This window comes from Branchiostoma belcheri, unplaced genomic scaffold (genome assembly GCF_001625305.1).
Source record: "Branchiostoma belcheri isolate BF01 breed outbred unplaced genomic scaffold, Haploidv18h27 scaffold38, whole genome shotgun sequence".
NCBI classification, from domain to species: Eukaryota; Metazoa; Chordata; class Leptocardii; order Amphioxiformes; family Branchiostomatidae; genus Branchiostoma; species Branchiostoma belcheri.
Genome location: NW_017803998.1, coordinates 1,676,120 through 1,691,186, shown reverse-complemented (window position 1 = coordinate 1,691,186; position 15,067 = coordinate 1,676,120). Strand labels below are relative to the sequence as shown.

At 40.2% G+C, this 15,067-nt stretch overlaps 2 protein-coding genes and 1 pseudogene across 2 annotated transcripts in view; 1 reads left to right on the top strand and 2 right to left on the bottom strand.

Annotated features, from left to right (window-relative positions):
- Positions 1–710, bottom strand: part of LOC109476586 (fibropellin-3-like) — a 1,197-nt gene extending 487 nt beyond the window's left edge. Inside the window, exons 1-2 of the mRNA XM_019777572.1 lie at positions 516–710; positions 179–318 (exon numbers count right to left, since the gene is read on the bottom strand). Of these exons, the coding sequence (XP_019633131.1) occupies positions 179–318; positions 516–710 (335 nt within the window). The remainder of the gene's footprint in view (positions 1–178; positions 319–515) is intronic.
- A 2,911-nt stretch (positions 711–3,621) lies between these two features.
- On the bottom strand, positions 3,622–5,502 carry LOC109476483. The gene is made up of 2 exons (XM_019777419.1): positions 5,463–5,502; positions 3,622–4,895 (listed from the first exon to the last, which is right to left on the bottom strand). The coding sequence occupies exons 1-2, from the start codon at positions 5,500–5,502 to the stop codon at positions 3,622–3,624; spliced, it is 1,314 nt and encodes a 437-aa protein (XP_019632978.1).
- A 5,118-nt stretch (positions 5,503–10,620) lies between these two features.
- Positions 10,621–13,107, top strand: LOC109476549 (annotated as a pseudogene).
- Positions 13,108–15,067: the final 1,960 nt, after the last annotated feature.

Genomic DNA, 15,067 nt, shown 5'->3' with positions numbered 1-15,067 from the left:
GTTATATATATATATATATATATATATATATATATATATATATATATATACACACAATCATATATTTGTAATTTTTGTTGCCTTTATTCAGTCCAACAGGGCAAATATGTATGATACAAATCTTTTTATATGAAAACATTAACGTTACATACATCAAACTATTAACATGCATATAAACTGACCTGTCCACGTGGTGGTGCTCGTTTCTTGCCCGTCGTCTGATAGCCAGTTGACAACCCAACCGAAGGTTCCGCTGTCCTTTAGGGGTGGAAACCCAACTAAGGGCTCAGTCTTTTCCACTACCCCTCCATAATCATCCTGGACCACAACAAAGTAACAATCAACCTAAAACGTTGGTAGCAGACATCAGGATGAAGCTGATTCATTGTTTTAAAACTTCCACACGTATGAAAAGTTCAAAAAAGTAAATCTTTATTACAATTTTAGATCCTTTTTCTATGACCTTTAGTTGAACCACAAATATAATGATTTCATGTAAACCAATCAATGCGTACTTCAGCCACAGCTGTGATATACTCGCCCCTCAAAGTGCCTTCCTCTGTCCTTAGGCACACTTTCGATGTATGCTGGTTCACCCATTCCCCCTCAATACCACAACAATGGCGTTGGGCGGTTTTCGACAAGACGGCAGACCTCATCATCCGGTGGAAGGATGGGCGAAGGATTACGCCAGACACAGCACGGAACATGGTTTGAGATTCTTGGTCAGGTCCCTGTGGCATGCACAGGAAGCAAAGTTTTAGATTCGAATCCAGAGAATTTAGGCTTTGTATAAAAGAGCTCACAAGAACACACAGCCTCCACATACACATAGATGTGTTACAAAATCACCATTTCAAACAACCCAACTTTGAACTGTTTAAGATTTGTTCATGCGAAATTTCTCCTCAGTTGAGCTCTCACGCATTCAGAAATGCGAAATAGTTCTTACGGTGAGTTAAGAACGCTCCGCTATAGAGGCGTCGCCAAAAACGTCGCGGCTTCGCAGGCGATTGGACGCGTCAGACCATGTCTCATTGATATGTATACCCTATAACGTGAACCAAACCCACATGTACTGAATGGTTGACACGTCACTACGCCTAAAGGTTCTGATAGAACAGGTCTTTCTAGTCTGTCTCTAATGTTAGCGCATTACGTGATTTGACTTATAAATATATCTATAAAGTCTTTAGATTTAATCAAAGCTAGAAATTTTCCAACATAAATGTCTGCCACTGATCGACAGCGCATGCGAAGCAATCCAGTGTGTTACAACAAAGGGCGGTTGTGCCGGCTATACAGATGAAGATCAATTTATTGTCGGAATGTGGCTTAAACTCGAAGGCCATGTTACTGTATGTAAACACGCCCAACCCATGCTTCTGAAAACTCCGCCATGTATCTAACAAATTTTCTCTGGCAGAAAAATCTGCGTTGTGATGAAATGTAATTTTTAGTAAAAAAAAACGTTAACGGTAGCAACGGTGAACTATGAAGGACAGCAGAAGTGATCTGTTTACTCCCTCGAGGAGTGCCACCGAACATGTTAAGCTAAATTCCCCCTATTTGATACTTCGTCTCAGAAAAATTGTACCTACTCTGAGATATCTGTGAAATGACTACTTAATCAATTGTATTTCGGTCCTAATCTTAGTTATAGACCATAGTTATAGAACATTAATGACATACCTGTTCACGAAGACGACGGTGAATGGCACAGTCATGTACACAACTAAAAATACGGCAGCGATATTTGAGCGTGTCAGGTAAAAGTTCACATAGAGTCAAATGCTACACATTTGCCCTGAAGTTTATGTGGTGCGTGGTGTATATGTGATGATTCTGGGATGTTTCATGTAACACAAGTGGGCTTCATCTCAGCTCCCACATACACATACATGTGTTACAGCATCACCTTTTTGAGTAATCCAACTTCGAACTGTTTTCAAATCCTCCATGCCAAATTTCTCCTCAGTTGAGCTCTCACGCATTCAGAAATACGAAATAGTTCTTATGGTGAGTTAAGAACGCTTCGTAATAGAGGCGTCGCCAAACACGTCGAGCTTAGCAGGCGATTGAACGCGTATCTCATTAATATGTATACCCTGTGTGACGTCACTACGCCTGAAGGTTCTTATAGAACAAGACTCTCTAGTCTGTCTCTGATGTTAGTGACATACGTGATTTGACTGATAAACATATCTATCAAAATCTTAGTTTTAATAAAAGCTAGAAATTTTCCAACATAAATGTCTGCCAAGGATCGACTGCGCCTGCGAAGCAATCCATTGTGTTACAACAAAGGCAAAGGATGGTTATACCGGCTACACAGAAAAAGATCATTTTATCGTTATATCATGGCGTTAACTTCTGGGCCATGTTAATGTAGGTAAACACGCCCAACCCATGCCTCTGAAAACTCCGCCATGTATCTAACAGTAGAACAAGCTGCGTTTTGATAAACTGTGCTTTTCAGTAACAAACGGTAGCAGCTTGGTGAACTACAAAGGACAGCAGAGCGGTGTTCACAGTTGACTTGTCACTCCCTCGAGGACTCCTGCCGAACATGTCAAACAAAATTTGATACTTCGTCCTAGTCAACAAATCGTACATACTCTGCGATATCTGCAAAATAACTACCACAAAATCAGATGTGTTTCGGTCCTAATCTCAGTTATAGACCATTAATGACATACCTGTTTATGAAGACGACAGTGAATGGCACAGCCTGGGTCCCATTCACGTCATGTACTAAACTGGAAAAACGGCGGCGATAATTGGGCGTGGCAGGTAAAAGTTCACATGGAGTCGAATGCTGTACCTTTGCCCTGGAGGTTATGTGCCTCGTGGTGTCTGTGATGCTTGTGGGGTGTTTGTAACTTGTCATAACTGGAGGGGGATGATATTTGGTATTTGTATTCAAGTTGTATGGCCAGTAGGTAGGTTGGGGTTGGAATTACGACAGTAACTTTCGACTATGGCCATTCTAGTGGATTTTATTACTACGTAAATGTACTTAATAAATGGTATCAAAGAAACCGAACCACAATATGCCATGTGTATTTCCAGAAATCACTCTATCATGCCATAACATTTTACAAGTCACCATTGATATGCAAACATCTATTCAAAAGTGATAGGACTACAATCTCTTTCCTTACATACACACACTAAAACACATAAATTTTGCCTATCATAAACAAATTAAATGTATTATTGTATATTTCAAAATATTCTAACAATAATCGGAAACAACACTGTTCCCAACATATAGTTACAACAAATACTTTTAAAAAGTATCAAATGTTAAGACTACAGAAACCGTGCTTGGAATACGGGTTCCATTAACACACCAATTAAAAACGATTCACGGAATAGGCATAGCGACAGTGAATAGTGCACATTGCTACTTTGGTTTTAAACTTGTTACATTATTATGAAATAGTATTGAATTCAAACATTCCTACATTAATTTTATGACTTTGAATGTAAGACTTTTATAGTACGTTTGTGCTCTTACAAGTTAAGTACGGACCATACATGTACAAAGAGGTAAAAATAACAGTAGTGTCTTACTAAAACTATACATTCTAGTAGTACGATAAAATCTTGGACTCTTTATGGTACAGTTTCATATGGGTAATAATCCGAATCTGTCACTGCATCATTGCCAATCTGGTCATTCTGACTAACACTGTTTACATCTGAGGCAGTCGCCATATTGTTCACGTTAGTGTGTGAGGCATTTCTGTCAAGCATCTTACGAATTGCTTTGATATCAACTGAATCGTCACCAAGGTGATATTGGGGTACATCAAAAGTGTACGACTTTCCGTAAGCCTCGACTTCTTTTGGCACGGTTTCATACGTACATGAGGCGTAATCTGACTCCAAGTCTTCTCTAAATTGCCCGGCAGTTGTTTTGTGCATGTGACTGCCTGGGGCGTTTTTGCAAGGATGCTTTCTGCGTTTTGCTTTCATATCATCTGCCACATCACCAAGATGATACTGGGGTACATCGAAAGTGTACGACTTTCTGTAAGTTTCAGCTTGCTTTGGTACAGTGTCATATGAGCAGGTAGCGTAATCGGGTTCTATCCCCGTATCATCAGAGTGATTTGGGGGAATATCGAACGTATATGGCTTCCTATAAGCTTCAATTCTTTTGGGTATGGTTTCATAAACGTGGGACTCGTAACCTGTTTCCAGATCCTTGCCACAATCTGTCTGGTCATCAAATTGGTCTCTCTGGCTGTTTTTAACTTTGAGTTTGGGAGTATTGGTTGAAAATTGGGCGGCAGCCATGTTTTGAACGTGACTGTCTGAGGCGTTTTTGTCGATTTGCTTCCTACCCATTGCTCTGATTTTAACCTCCGTATTACCAGGATTATATTGTGGTGTATCGCAAGCATACGACTTCACATAGGCATGGATTTTTGGGGGTACAGATTCATAGATGCTTTCGTCTTCTGACTCTTCGCTAGACCCTTTCTCATCATCGAAATGTTTTGTCTGATTGACATTGACTGTGGTAGTGTTGTTTACGACTTGGCCCGCCGCCATCTTGTTTGCGTAGCCACGTAAGGAATTTGTGTCATGTTTCTTCCTGCGCTGAGCCCCCGTTTCAGATGGAATGTTGCAAAGATCATACTGCGGTACTTCAAACCTGTACGACTGCACGTAAGGTGTAACTTCGTCAGGGATACTGTCGTATCCACACGAATCTGTTTCCAGACTATTTCTGTACCCATTCTGATCGACACCAGGGTTCACGTTACTTTGGGGAGTGGCCATTGAAATGTTGTTTCCAATATGGCCACTCGATACGTAAAAATGTGATGGAGTTTTAGCGGCCACTCGCTTCCAACGTATCGCACAAAACACAGCCAAGACTATGCATCCACAGAAGACAACAATCACTACAACTGCTATGAGAGTTAGTACCCATCCTGATACTGTGGCCACTGGTTGTGGGAGTGACTTTTGTAAAGTCTGTGTGGTTTGTATCATTTCTGACACAGAGTGAATACTGTGCACTTCTTTCGTAGCCGTGCCTGTTGAAACTATTTTCTTTCGAAAGGTATTTGGAGCCGTCCTTGTTGTTTTTGCTGTTGTTGTTGTTGTTTTTGTTGGTGTTGTTGTAAACGCATTGGTGACAAAGAGGACATTTAGCTTTTGAGATATGCGATATTTTTCAGTCGTCTGCCGTACTGATTTAGGCTCATTGCTTGCTTGCAAAAGTTTCGGAACGCTGGCTAAAGTTGTAAGTGCCGGCAAAGTTGAAGTAAGAACCGTAGACGTCGTATTGTCATCCCGACTTTCTAAGGAACACGTTTTGTTCAGAGAGCAGGCTTTATTTAGGTTTAGTGTGTCATTTCTACCAGATTTCCTCTGGGAAAAACACACAGAGACATCCAGTCGGTGTATCTCCACCCCAGCGACGCTAGGGGGCGTCTTACAACGGTACAGGGACAGGTGCCGGTACAACTCGAGCGCCATCAAGTCTTTTGTCAAGAGATCGAAACAGAAAATTGAGAGTTCAGACTGGCAGCGCCAAGCATTCCTTGCCAATTTGACAAGCCAGGCTAAGTCGCAGTCACAATGGAAAGTATTACCCCCAATTCTAACTGTAAATGGTGCAGTCGAACTACTGTTATGGACTCCTATGTCACATGAAGATATAGTCTTCAGTTTGTTATAAGAAATGTTCGCCTCTCTGAAGTTTGGCAAGAAACTCTTGAGAGGAAAAAAGTTTACGCATACGAGCTGATTATACGACAGATCTAAACTTATCAACCTTGGCATGCTTTTCAGGCACCTCCACGAAATGATTTTGATTTTGTTATTTCGTAGGACGATCTTAATTATTTTAGGCAAAGGGGTACAAGGGAATGAAGTTAAGGCGTTGTTTGGAAGGTTAAGTTCGAATAATGATTTGGGTAGATCTTTAGGAACACTTTTTAAGCCTTTGTTGTCACAGTGTAATTCTATCAAACTTTGGGGATTTTTTAAAACACATCCTTGAACTATCAGTTCTGAAAGATCTGACGCATTGCTGTTATGCACTAGACGTGCAAAGATAATTACAAAACTCACAAAAACATGCATGTTCGGTGATAACGAATGTCTAGTAGGTACATACGTTATCAAATGATTGAAAATGAAAAAAAGTTTCAGAAAACGACTAGTACATTAGAACAATCAATGGTTGATACAAGCAAGGAAAGATACTATTGATAATAACTATACAATAATTATATCCATTGGCTACTAGATGGTAAAGTAAACCTATTATGTTGTTTTCAGTCTAATAAGATATTACTCTTGGCTGCTTGGTGACTTGTAGACTGGTTGGTGTATACAGGCGTCCACGTCACTCCCATCCCTTATTATCGTCAGACATCAGAAACGCCAGGCTGATCTAGAAATACTAGTATTGAAGAAAAAAAGAATTACAACAAAAAACATTATGCTAGTTACATACAAAAAAAATTACAACGTATCCACAGGGTGTAATTCTTCGTAGGCCGTTGTCCGATTTTTTTTATATTCCAACATGTAATCACAAGACGTGGTGACAGCACACTCATTTTTATTTCAACTTATATTAATGCCGTCACCAACAAAGGGGACAATACAATACTCATTTTCACCTGAGTGAAGTGAGGAAAGTCGTGTAAAGTGCCTTTCCCATGGGTACAAGATCGGTGACATGTCAGGACTCGAACCCAGGACCTCTTGGTTCCGAGTCGAGCACTCTGCCGCTACGCCACTCGACCCCACAAATTTGTCAGATTTGTGACGCAGTAGAATTTTCAAGCAGGCTGTAACAAAATAAATCAACCGTCGGCAAGGACCTAAGACAGCGTTTTCTGTAACAAGACAGTTAAACTTTACAGGACACATCTAAGACTACTACTAGCTACCCAAGCTGAATGCGTGCCCTCCGTTTGCGACGTCGTGCGACGAACGCACGATGTATATATGTGACCGGGCGCTATATTATGCTGTACGTTCCCAGTGAATTCAAAATGCATAACCATCTATACTACATGTACAAACAAGAAAACAAACTTATACCGCACCATTTAATTGAAGGTTTCATGTAGGAATAGGTCCACAATCTCAAAATGAACATGCCACTAAGAATCTAGTGGAAATTCTTTTTAACCCTGATATATACTCATTACAGAAAGGGAAAACAAATTTTGTTATATAATAGAAAACCACGGGTTCAATGCACGCAAAACTAGTGCCTGCAACTGATTCGCTAGCCTCGCTAGCAGACTCTTTCAAGGGCCTACATAGACCAGCTCCTTGGATCCAACATGCCTCAATGATTTTTTACAGAGGCCATGGTCTAACCTGGGCACTTTCCCATGTTAATATATGGGAATTATGCCAAAAAAGGGATCAAAGGACATATACCTGAGTTTAGACCGTGAAAAACATTGGCAGGGTAGGTCAAGATGTATATTTGGACAAAAATAAAAATATCCTATGCAGTGGAACCATGCATCAATTCTGTCCGAACACTGAGAAGTGACCCCTGACCCCTTTGGACGACTGATGACCACATGAAAGCGCATATCTTCTTTAGCGAACCAGATAATTCTGACTGGTTTACTGTGCACTGACACTAGATGTTACTTGGTGCATAGTGCATTATTAAGGGTGTTACATAGTTCATAGTGCACTGAACTATGTAACACACTCAGTACGCTATGTAACACCCTTAGTGCACTATGCACCAAGTAACATCTAGCGTCAGTGCACAGTAAACCAGTCAGAATTGCCCTGATGAAGATGACAGCCGGTCATCGAAATGTAGGCTTGTGAAAAATAAATGGTTGTGATCAAAGAACTTTGTTATTCATTCGTTAACCAACCTGATGAAATTATTTACGGAACAATATAGACTTTTTTTATATTTGGTTTCAGACTGCACCTAATACTGAATACCTGGGGCGGGGGGCTCAAGTAGAATTTACTTGGGGTTATGCTTGCCCTGGATCCAAGTAGCTGACCTAGATAAGCCCTGAAACAGTCTGGCACCTAGGCTACCGTTTCGTATACAGTGTTGCCATACAAACCACACAACTTAATTGTCTGGCTCCCCTTTAGCTATTCCGTGACATGTTATTTTGCTACTGCTGTGAAATCTTGTGCATGCGATCTGTGGTTTTAATACAGTCTAGATCTACTGTTAAATATGAGCAAGAAAATGGACTCCCTTTAGTCATAAAACTCACACTTTGCTTGTACTATTTTTGTCGACATTTCAAGGCGTGCAAAATAGATAGTCACCATAACGGTAAAAAAATGGCAAGAAGAATATCTTCTCGAACACGTTTTTAAAAATAATATTCATCCTCATAAATTGCTAATATTCTGTCATCGAACTTATTTTTTTTCAAAGATTGCCTTACCTGAAGTTTTCCGGATACAACTAGTTGACTGGCCCCTGCTGTAGTGCTTGCAGAGCTGCGTGGCCTAAGGGCTATTGAAACGGAGATAGGCACCGCCCTGAAGGCCTAAAGGCGTAGGAAGGATCTTGAGCTGTAAGTAAGTATCTCGAGGCAGCTAAAACTGATGCTGCGATTCTTGGCACCCTTCGACGACGGAGTGAAGCAAGAAAAATGATACCCCTGCAACATCACGTAGCTTGTCACGTGTTATTGTTGCACAGACCACCAGTCTTGGCCCTCGCAGATATTATTTTTCTCCGAACTCAGACCAATCTGCTGATGTCATTATGCTCGCCTCTTCTGCACTGATTACCGACTAGTTTCAGGAACAGGTGGTGGTACAAGGACATTCTGTGTATAACGGTCCTTGGGTGATACAACTAAGTTCGATTGTTTTAGAACTCAAGCGTTACCTATGATTCAAGTTTAGAATTTCGATGCAACACAAAACATTTTGAAATCTTTACGTTTATCCACAGCTTTTCTGTGAATAGTTTTGGATGCGCGGTCTTTAATAAAATATTGCCCCATACAATAGGTCGAGGACGTTTGAGAGTTAATACACAATGTAATACACCTGCCCAAGCTAACTGGGAAGTTTAGAATTTCGATGTAACACAAAACATTTTGAAATCTTGGAATTTATCCACTGCCTTTCTAGTTCTGTGAATAGTTTTGGATGCGTGGTCTTTAATACAATATTGCCCCATACAAAAGGTCTAGGACGTTTGAGAGTTAATACACAATGTAATACACCTGCCCAAGCTAACTGGGCCAGACAGTAGACCATAAAATGGCGCTGCTGGCGTGTTTTTGTTGTCATGTAAACAATGTTTTATGTAAACAGGGCAAGGTGAAGGAGATAAAAAAATGACCCTCTAGATGTGCTAAAATACATGATTTTACCCCTACCTCTAAGCCCACCAAATACATGGCCCTTCCCCAAGAAAGAAAAAAAAAACACTACATTGTCCACTTTCTTTTTCATTGTCTTCCCCCTAGGCTAACAGCAAAACATAAGAAAATCTTCCTTCTGGGCAAAAACATTTGCTCTCTCTTTCCCGTAAAATAAAATCCACGACCTTCTCCAAAAATATACATACGTCCTGCCTGTCTATCTTGGTAATTTGCAACCCACGCTAGGCGGCATATCTCTGAAAAGGACGCTGTTGTTTTGTATGTCAAGGTTCATGGTGTATGTTTTTCTGAAGTGAAGGACGGATGCAGGGAGAGTGGGTGGGTGGGTGGGTGGATATTTTAGTAACAGGTGATTGACAGGGAGGTCATTCGCGGAAACCCCAAATACTTTCCGAAGGTCTACAATCTCTGATTTTTGGCGACGTCTCAGGGAGGAGCCTAATGGTACAGTGTGCAATTGGCAAGAATTCTAGGAATTGTACAGGCATTTTGTCCACAGGAATGGAATGTCCACAGGCATGTCTCTGACCCACATCTATGCCCACATTCCTGGAAACCCTTGGGAAGACCCAGAAGACCTGTCTGCCCCAGATGGCCCTACTTTCTGTGACCCCGGGGCTCGTTCACTATACACTTGGGGGAGGAGTGCACTGTATCTGTCTTGCTCAAAATCATGAAATGGTGGCAGTGCCATGCAAACAATAACCCTAACATCAACCACCGTCACCATGGCAACGTATATTTTCATTGCCTGTCTTGTTGTTGTATAAGCTACTCTACTCTTATAGTCTCCAAGCAGATGTGGGAAGGGTGAATCTGGACCATATCTGATCTCCTATTTTTCAGTAATACGTTTCAATCCTACACATAGCATCTTAACATCTGCTTGGAGATTAACCCTACACTGCACTCACCTCACCTCACCTCACCGGTCCCATAGCAGTCTGTCCTGCCGTCGGGGCAACTAAACTGTCCACAAGAGTTATCCACCCAGGGCGGTTCTCAGCCAGACTTGTCAGGTGACTCAGGGGATGTCATGTCCATTCATGAATGAATAATAGAGTTTCTGTAACTTTATTTTCCATCAGGTTCTTCTTTTCTGTTACAATTACTAAAAATGTTACATACAAAAGGGCCAGGCATTTATAACAAATCTGGCATGTCTATGTCAGTCAGTCGTAAAATGTCACCGGTAATTTGGTGGGTAATCAGGACTGTAAACTTTGACCTTTGACCCGAAAGGTGTACGAGGGAGACCAGCTACCACTAAAAATGCTTTGTTCTTTCGTTTCTCTGCTCAGTATGACACAGTTTCGTGATATTTGTAGACAACACTGACGAGGTAAGAATAGCAATACCTTTACTACTAGTAGGTCGTTGCTGTACACGTATTTTGGTTAGAGTGGCGGTCGCAAGCCGCTGTATATAGGTGAGGGTGGATGGGGAGGGGGGCAACGCTTGAAATATGTCATCGTATTACCTATAGTATATGCACTCATATATACTGTAATTTTTCCAAAAACCAATAGATGATTAGCCTGGTTACCAGACATGATATTTATCTCCCAAGCCCTTCCTTGCAGAGAGGATAGGACGGGAACTAAAAAGTAGGTCTAGTAACCAGGCTAAGAGAAAATGTCATGATAGTTTGACCCAAAGAAATATTTTGTGATATGGTTATGGTTGGATGGTTATTGTACATTATTCATTGGCTCCTAATGACCTGCAATTTGGTATGAGGGTGCTTTAGACGCAAGCCAACAGAATGGCTATAGTTATAGGGAGTCACTAATACTGGTTCTTCAGGTGTTTTTAATTTTAATTGAATCACATATCTTTAACGAGAATCAGGCAAAAAGCTCAATTAATATGTAAGGCCTTCTACTCAAGAACATGACTATCAAACGAGTAAAACACAATAACAAAACATAATTACAAAATGGATAAAAGAGAGATGAGTGCACTAGTGTCTGTACTAGTGAACAAGACAAGTTGGTGATCTATAAATTCCTTAGGACAGGTGTTGGGAGACCTCTTTGTTTGGTTCTTGTATCTGGGTAGTTGAATATGGCAGTGAGTTGCAATCCAAAACTGTTCTTGGGAAGTATGGGTATCTGTAACACTCCTTGTTGGATTTGAATGGTTTATATGACAAGACAAGATTGTGGACCACCCTGTCAAACATTTATCGTTATTTATTTTATTCACATATATTTTTGGAGGATTGGGCAAAAAGTTATGAAACTTTATGTCAGCCCTCTCCTCATACATAAAAGGAAACAATAAAACAAAGTAATAATAATAATAAAAAGGACAAAGGTACATAATGAGCTGGTGTACAAATCAAAATCAATCAACTAAATCAAACAAAACGTCCTATCTGCAAATATTTTACAGTTGTTGACAAACGACAATGAGGGGTTACCCCTGAGAATGGTTGAACATAAAGTGTTGTCGGTGACGTTGTTTATGTCAAACATTTATCGTTGTTATTTCTTTTCCACAAGACACACAAAAAAAGTACAAACTGGTCTCCGAACATTGTGAGAACAAGAAAACAGCATGGAGGACAAGACAACAGACACGGACAGGCAGCAGCACAGGGAGGGACAAGGGACTTGTGAGGACACATGTGATGGGGACGTTGGAAAGACTGACAATACATCATCAGTATCACATGCAGAACAGGTAGAAAGTCAAAAGCCTGAACTTTGTGCTGAGAAGCCCTACATATGTGAAGAGTGCGGGCACAGGACACGCTATAAGCACGGCCTACACCTACACAAGAAAATTCACACAGGGGAGAAGCCCTACAAGTGTGACCAGTGTGACTATTCTACCAGATACAAATCTAGTTTGGACAAGCATCTAGCAAACCAGACTGGTGATAAACCTTACATGTGTGGGGAATGTGGGTACAGGACAACTAGAATGCCAGATCTATCTAGACACATGAGAACTCATACAGGGGAAAAACCCTACAAGTGTGATCTGTGTAACTATTCTGCTGCAGACAAATCAAATTTGATCAGACATCTAGCAAGGCACACTGGTGAAAAACCTTACATGTGTGGGGAATGTGGGTACAGGACAACTAGCAAGTTTAGCTTATCTAGACACATGAGAACCCATACAGGAGAAAAACCCTACAAGTGTGATCTGTGTAACTATTCTGCTGCAGACAAATCAAATTTGACCAAACATCTAGCAAACCACAGTGTTGAAAAACCTTATATGTGAGGGGAATGCATATGTGGGTATAGGACAATTAGAATGGCAGACCTATCTAGACACATGGGAACTCATATAGGGGAGAAACCAAACATGAATGATCAGGGTGACTCTTCTGTTGCAAACGAATCCAATGTGGACAAATGTCTATCAAACAACATTAGTGATTAACTTCACATGTGTTCTGTATGTGGATACAGGGCAGCGAGAAAGACTGATTTATCTAGACACATGAAAACACATACAGAAGATAAACCGTACAAGTGTGACCAGTGCGGCTATTCTACCTGACACAAATCCAGTTTGGACAAGCATCTAGCAAACCACACTGGTGATAAACCTTACATGTGTGGGGAATGTGGGTACAGGACAACTAGAATGGCAGATCTATCTAGGCACATGAGAACTCATACAGGGGAAAAACCCTACAAGTGTGAGCTGTGTGACTATTCTGCTGCAGACAAATCCAGTCTGTACCGCCATCTAAGGGCACGGTCACATTTCCAAGCCGGGGCCCGGCCGGGTTGTTTGCGCAAACGAAAAATAAACAATTTGTGTTAAGAGCTTACACAAATAGTGCCCATGGTTAATTTTCTAAAACTTTTATTGTGTTTTGCTGTCTTATATCATGATTTTCGTTCAAAACGACTGCCCGGCCGGGCCCCGGGTTGGGAAATGTGACCGCGCCTTAACAAGACACACTGGTGGTATACCTTATGTGTGTGGACAGTGTGGTAACAGACCCAGGGGAGCTAGTTCAGGAAAGTATAACCTGTGTAAACACATGAGAACTTATTTGTTGCCCTCCACCAGTGGCCAACATGCCAGAAATGGACAAAGTTTTCTTTTACTTTGATACAGTGTTGTATGTCATGTCTATGTGTTGTTGCCACTGAATCAAAACCATTTCTACAATTTGACAACTTTTTTTGTCAAAGTTGTTTCAGTGACAAAGAGATGTTGCAATAGTTGTCAGCTAACTTGGCACAATATAGGTCATTAAAATACATGTTGAATACATTAGTATGGACACGTTAAGTTGGTTAAATATTGGTTTATTAAACAGGTCATGTACACTAGAGTTCAAATGCTGATTAGTTTTGGCTTCTGGATAAGATGTTGAATACAAAACTTGTAAGCTTATGACCTATTAGTATTGGTTGTGATGTCTTGTTCTCATTCTTGTTTAACAAGGTTTATGATCTCAGAATTTGAATTTGTAGGAATCTTGTTTTTGTCTGCCTTGTTTTTTTCCGCCCTATCGCATTAGATTTGGAGACTACAAAGGATGTCATCCATAACATTTTCTTGCTGTGGCCTATCAAAGAATTCATGTGGAAGAAAAACTCAATGACATTTTGTCGGGTACATTTGGGATATGACGTAGTACCTTCCTCTCCACCATTTTGTTTTGCAGACTTCATTTTCTACCAAATAGTTTCCCGACCTGTTTTTGATTAATTTGTTTTTCTGTCAGACAAATCTACACCACAAAAGATTGAATCAACCGGGAAAAAAATTGAGAACCAAAAAATTACATTAACATTTCTAGGTCATCCAGATGTTGTTTTGTTGGCGAGATATCAAAAGGTCTAGGACGAAAATGAATGTGCCCCCCAAAAAATTTAGATACTCCCCCAACACACACACACACACACACACGCACACACGCACACACACACACACATACACACACACACACTGAATGAAAAGCTTCACTCTGCTTGAAAATCCAATTCATTTTTTTTTTATTCCACCTACAACACTTCTTTACATTTCTTGCTGGTTATTATTAGTCATTACATTAATTGTTTACATACTTCACAATTCAATTTCAATTTATTTATTTAACCAGTAATTACAACTCAGGCCATTTTGGCCTGCTTTTAAGGTAATCCTGGATACACATTAACACAGTTACTACTAGTATCACAACAACTACGATACTTTTGACGAGTAAAATTTCAAGACAAAAAAAGGGGGCATTATGTGACATTTTTGCACCAGAAACAAATTTAAAAGAAATCTACGTCTAACTTACCGCATAATAGATACAGATAAAGCAATAGTTATCGTAGTGATTGAACAAATAAGCCTTAGCTTGCTTTAAACACCAAGTTGCAACAAATACATTTACAATCTTTAAATTATACAATACTACACTACACTACACACATTCCATACTACACTCTTGTATTAGGTAGATTAGCCTTATCGGACTGTAGTTACGTATATGCTAGTAGTTGCCATATTTTGTACTTCATCAGAACGTATACTATTTTGGCTCATACAGCATTGATTATCCAAATACCATAGGTAAGAGTACGACTATATTCTAAACTGCTAATATCAACTTAAATCAGTTGCGTCTCTGATACATGTGCCAACTAATTACGTGTAACAGAATATTTCAGGTTAAAATAATAATAATAATAAATGGTTTTTAT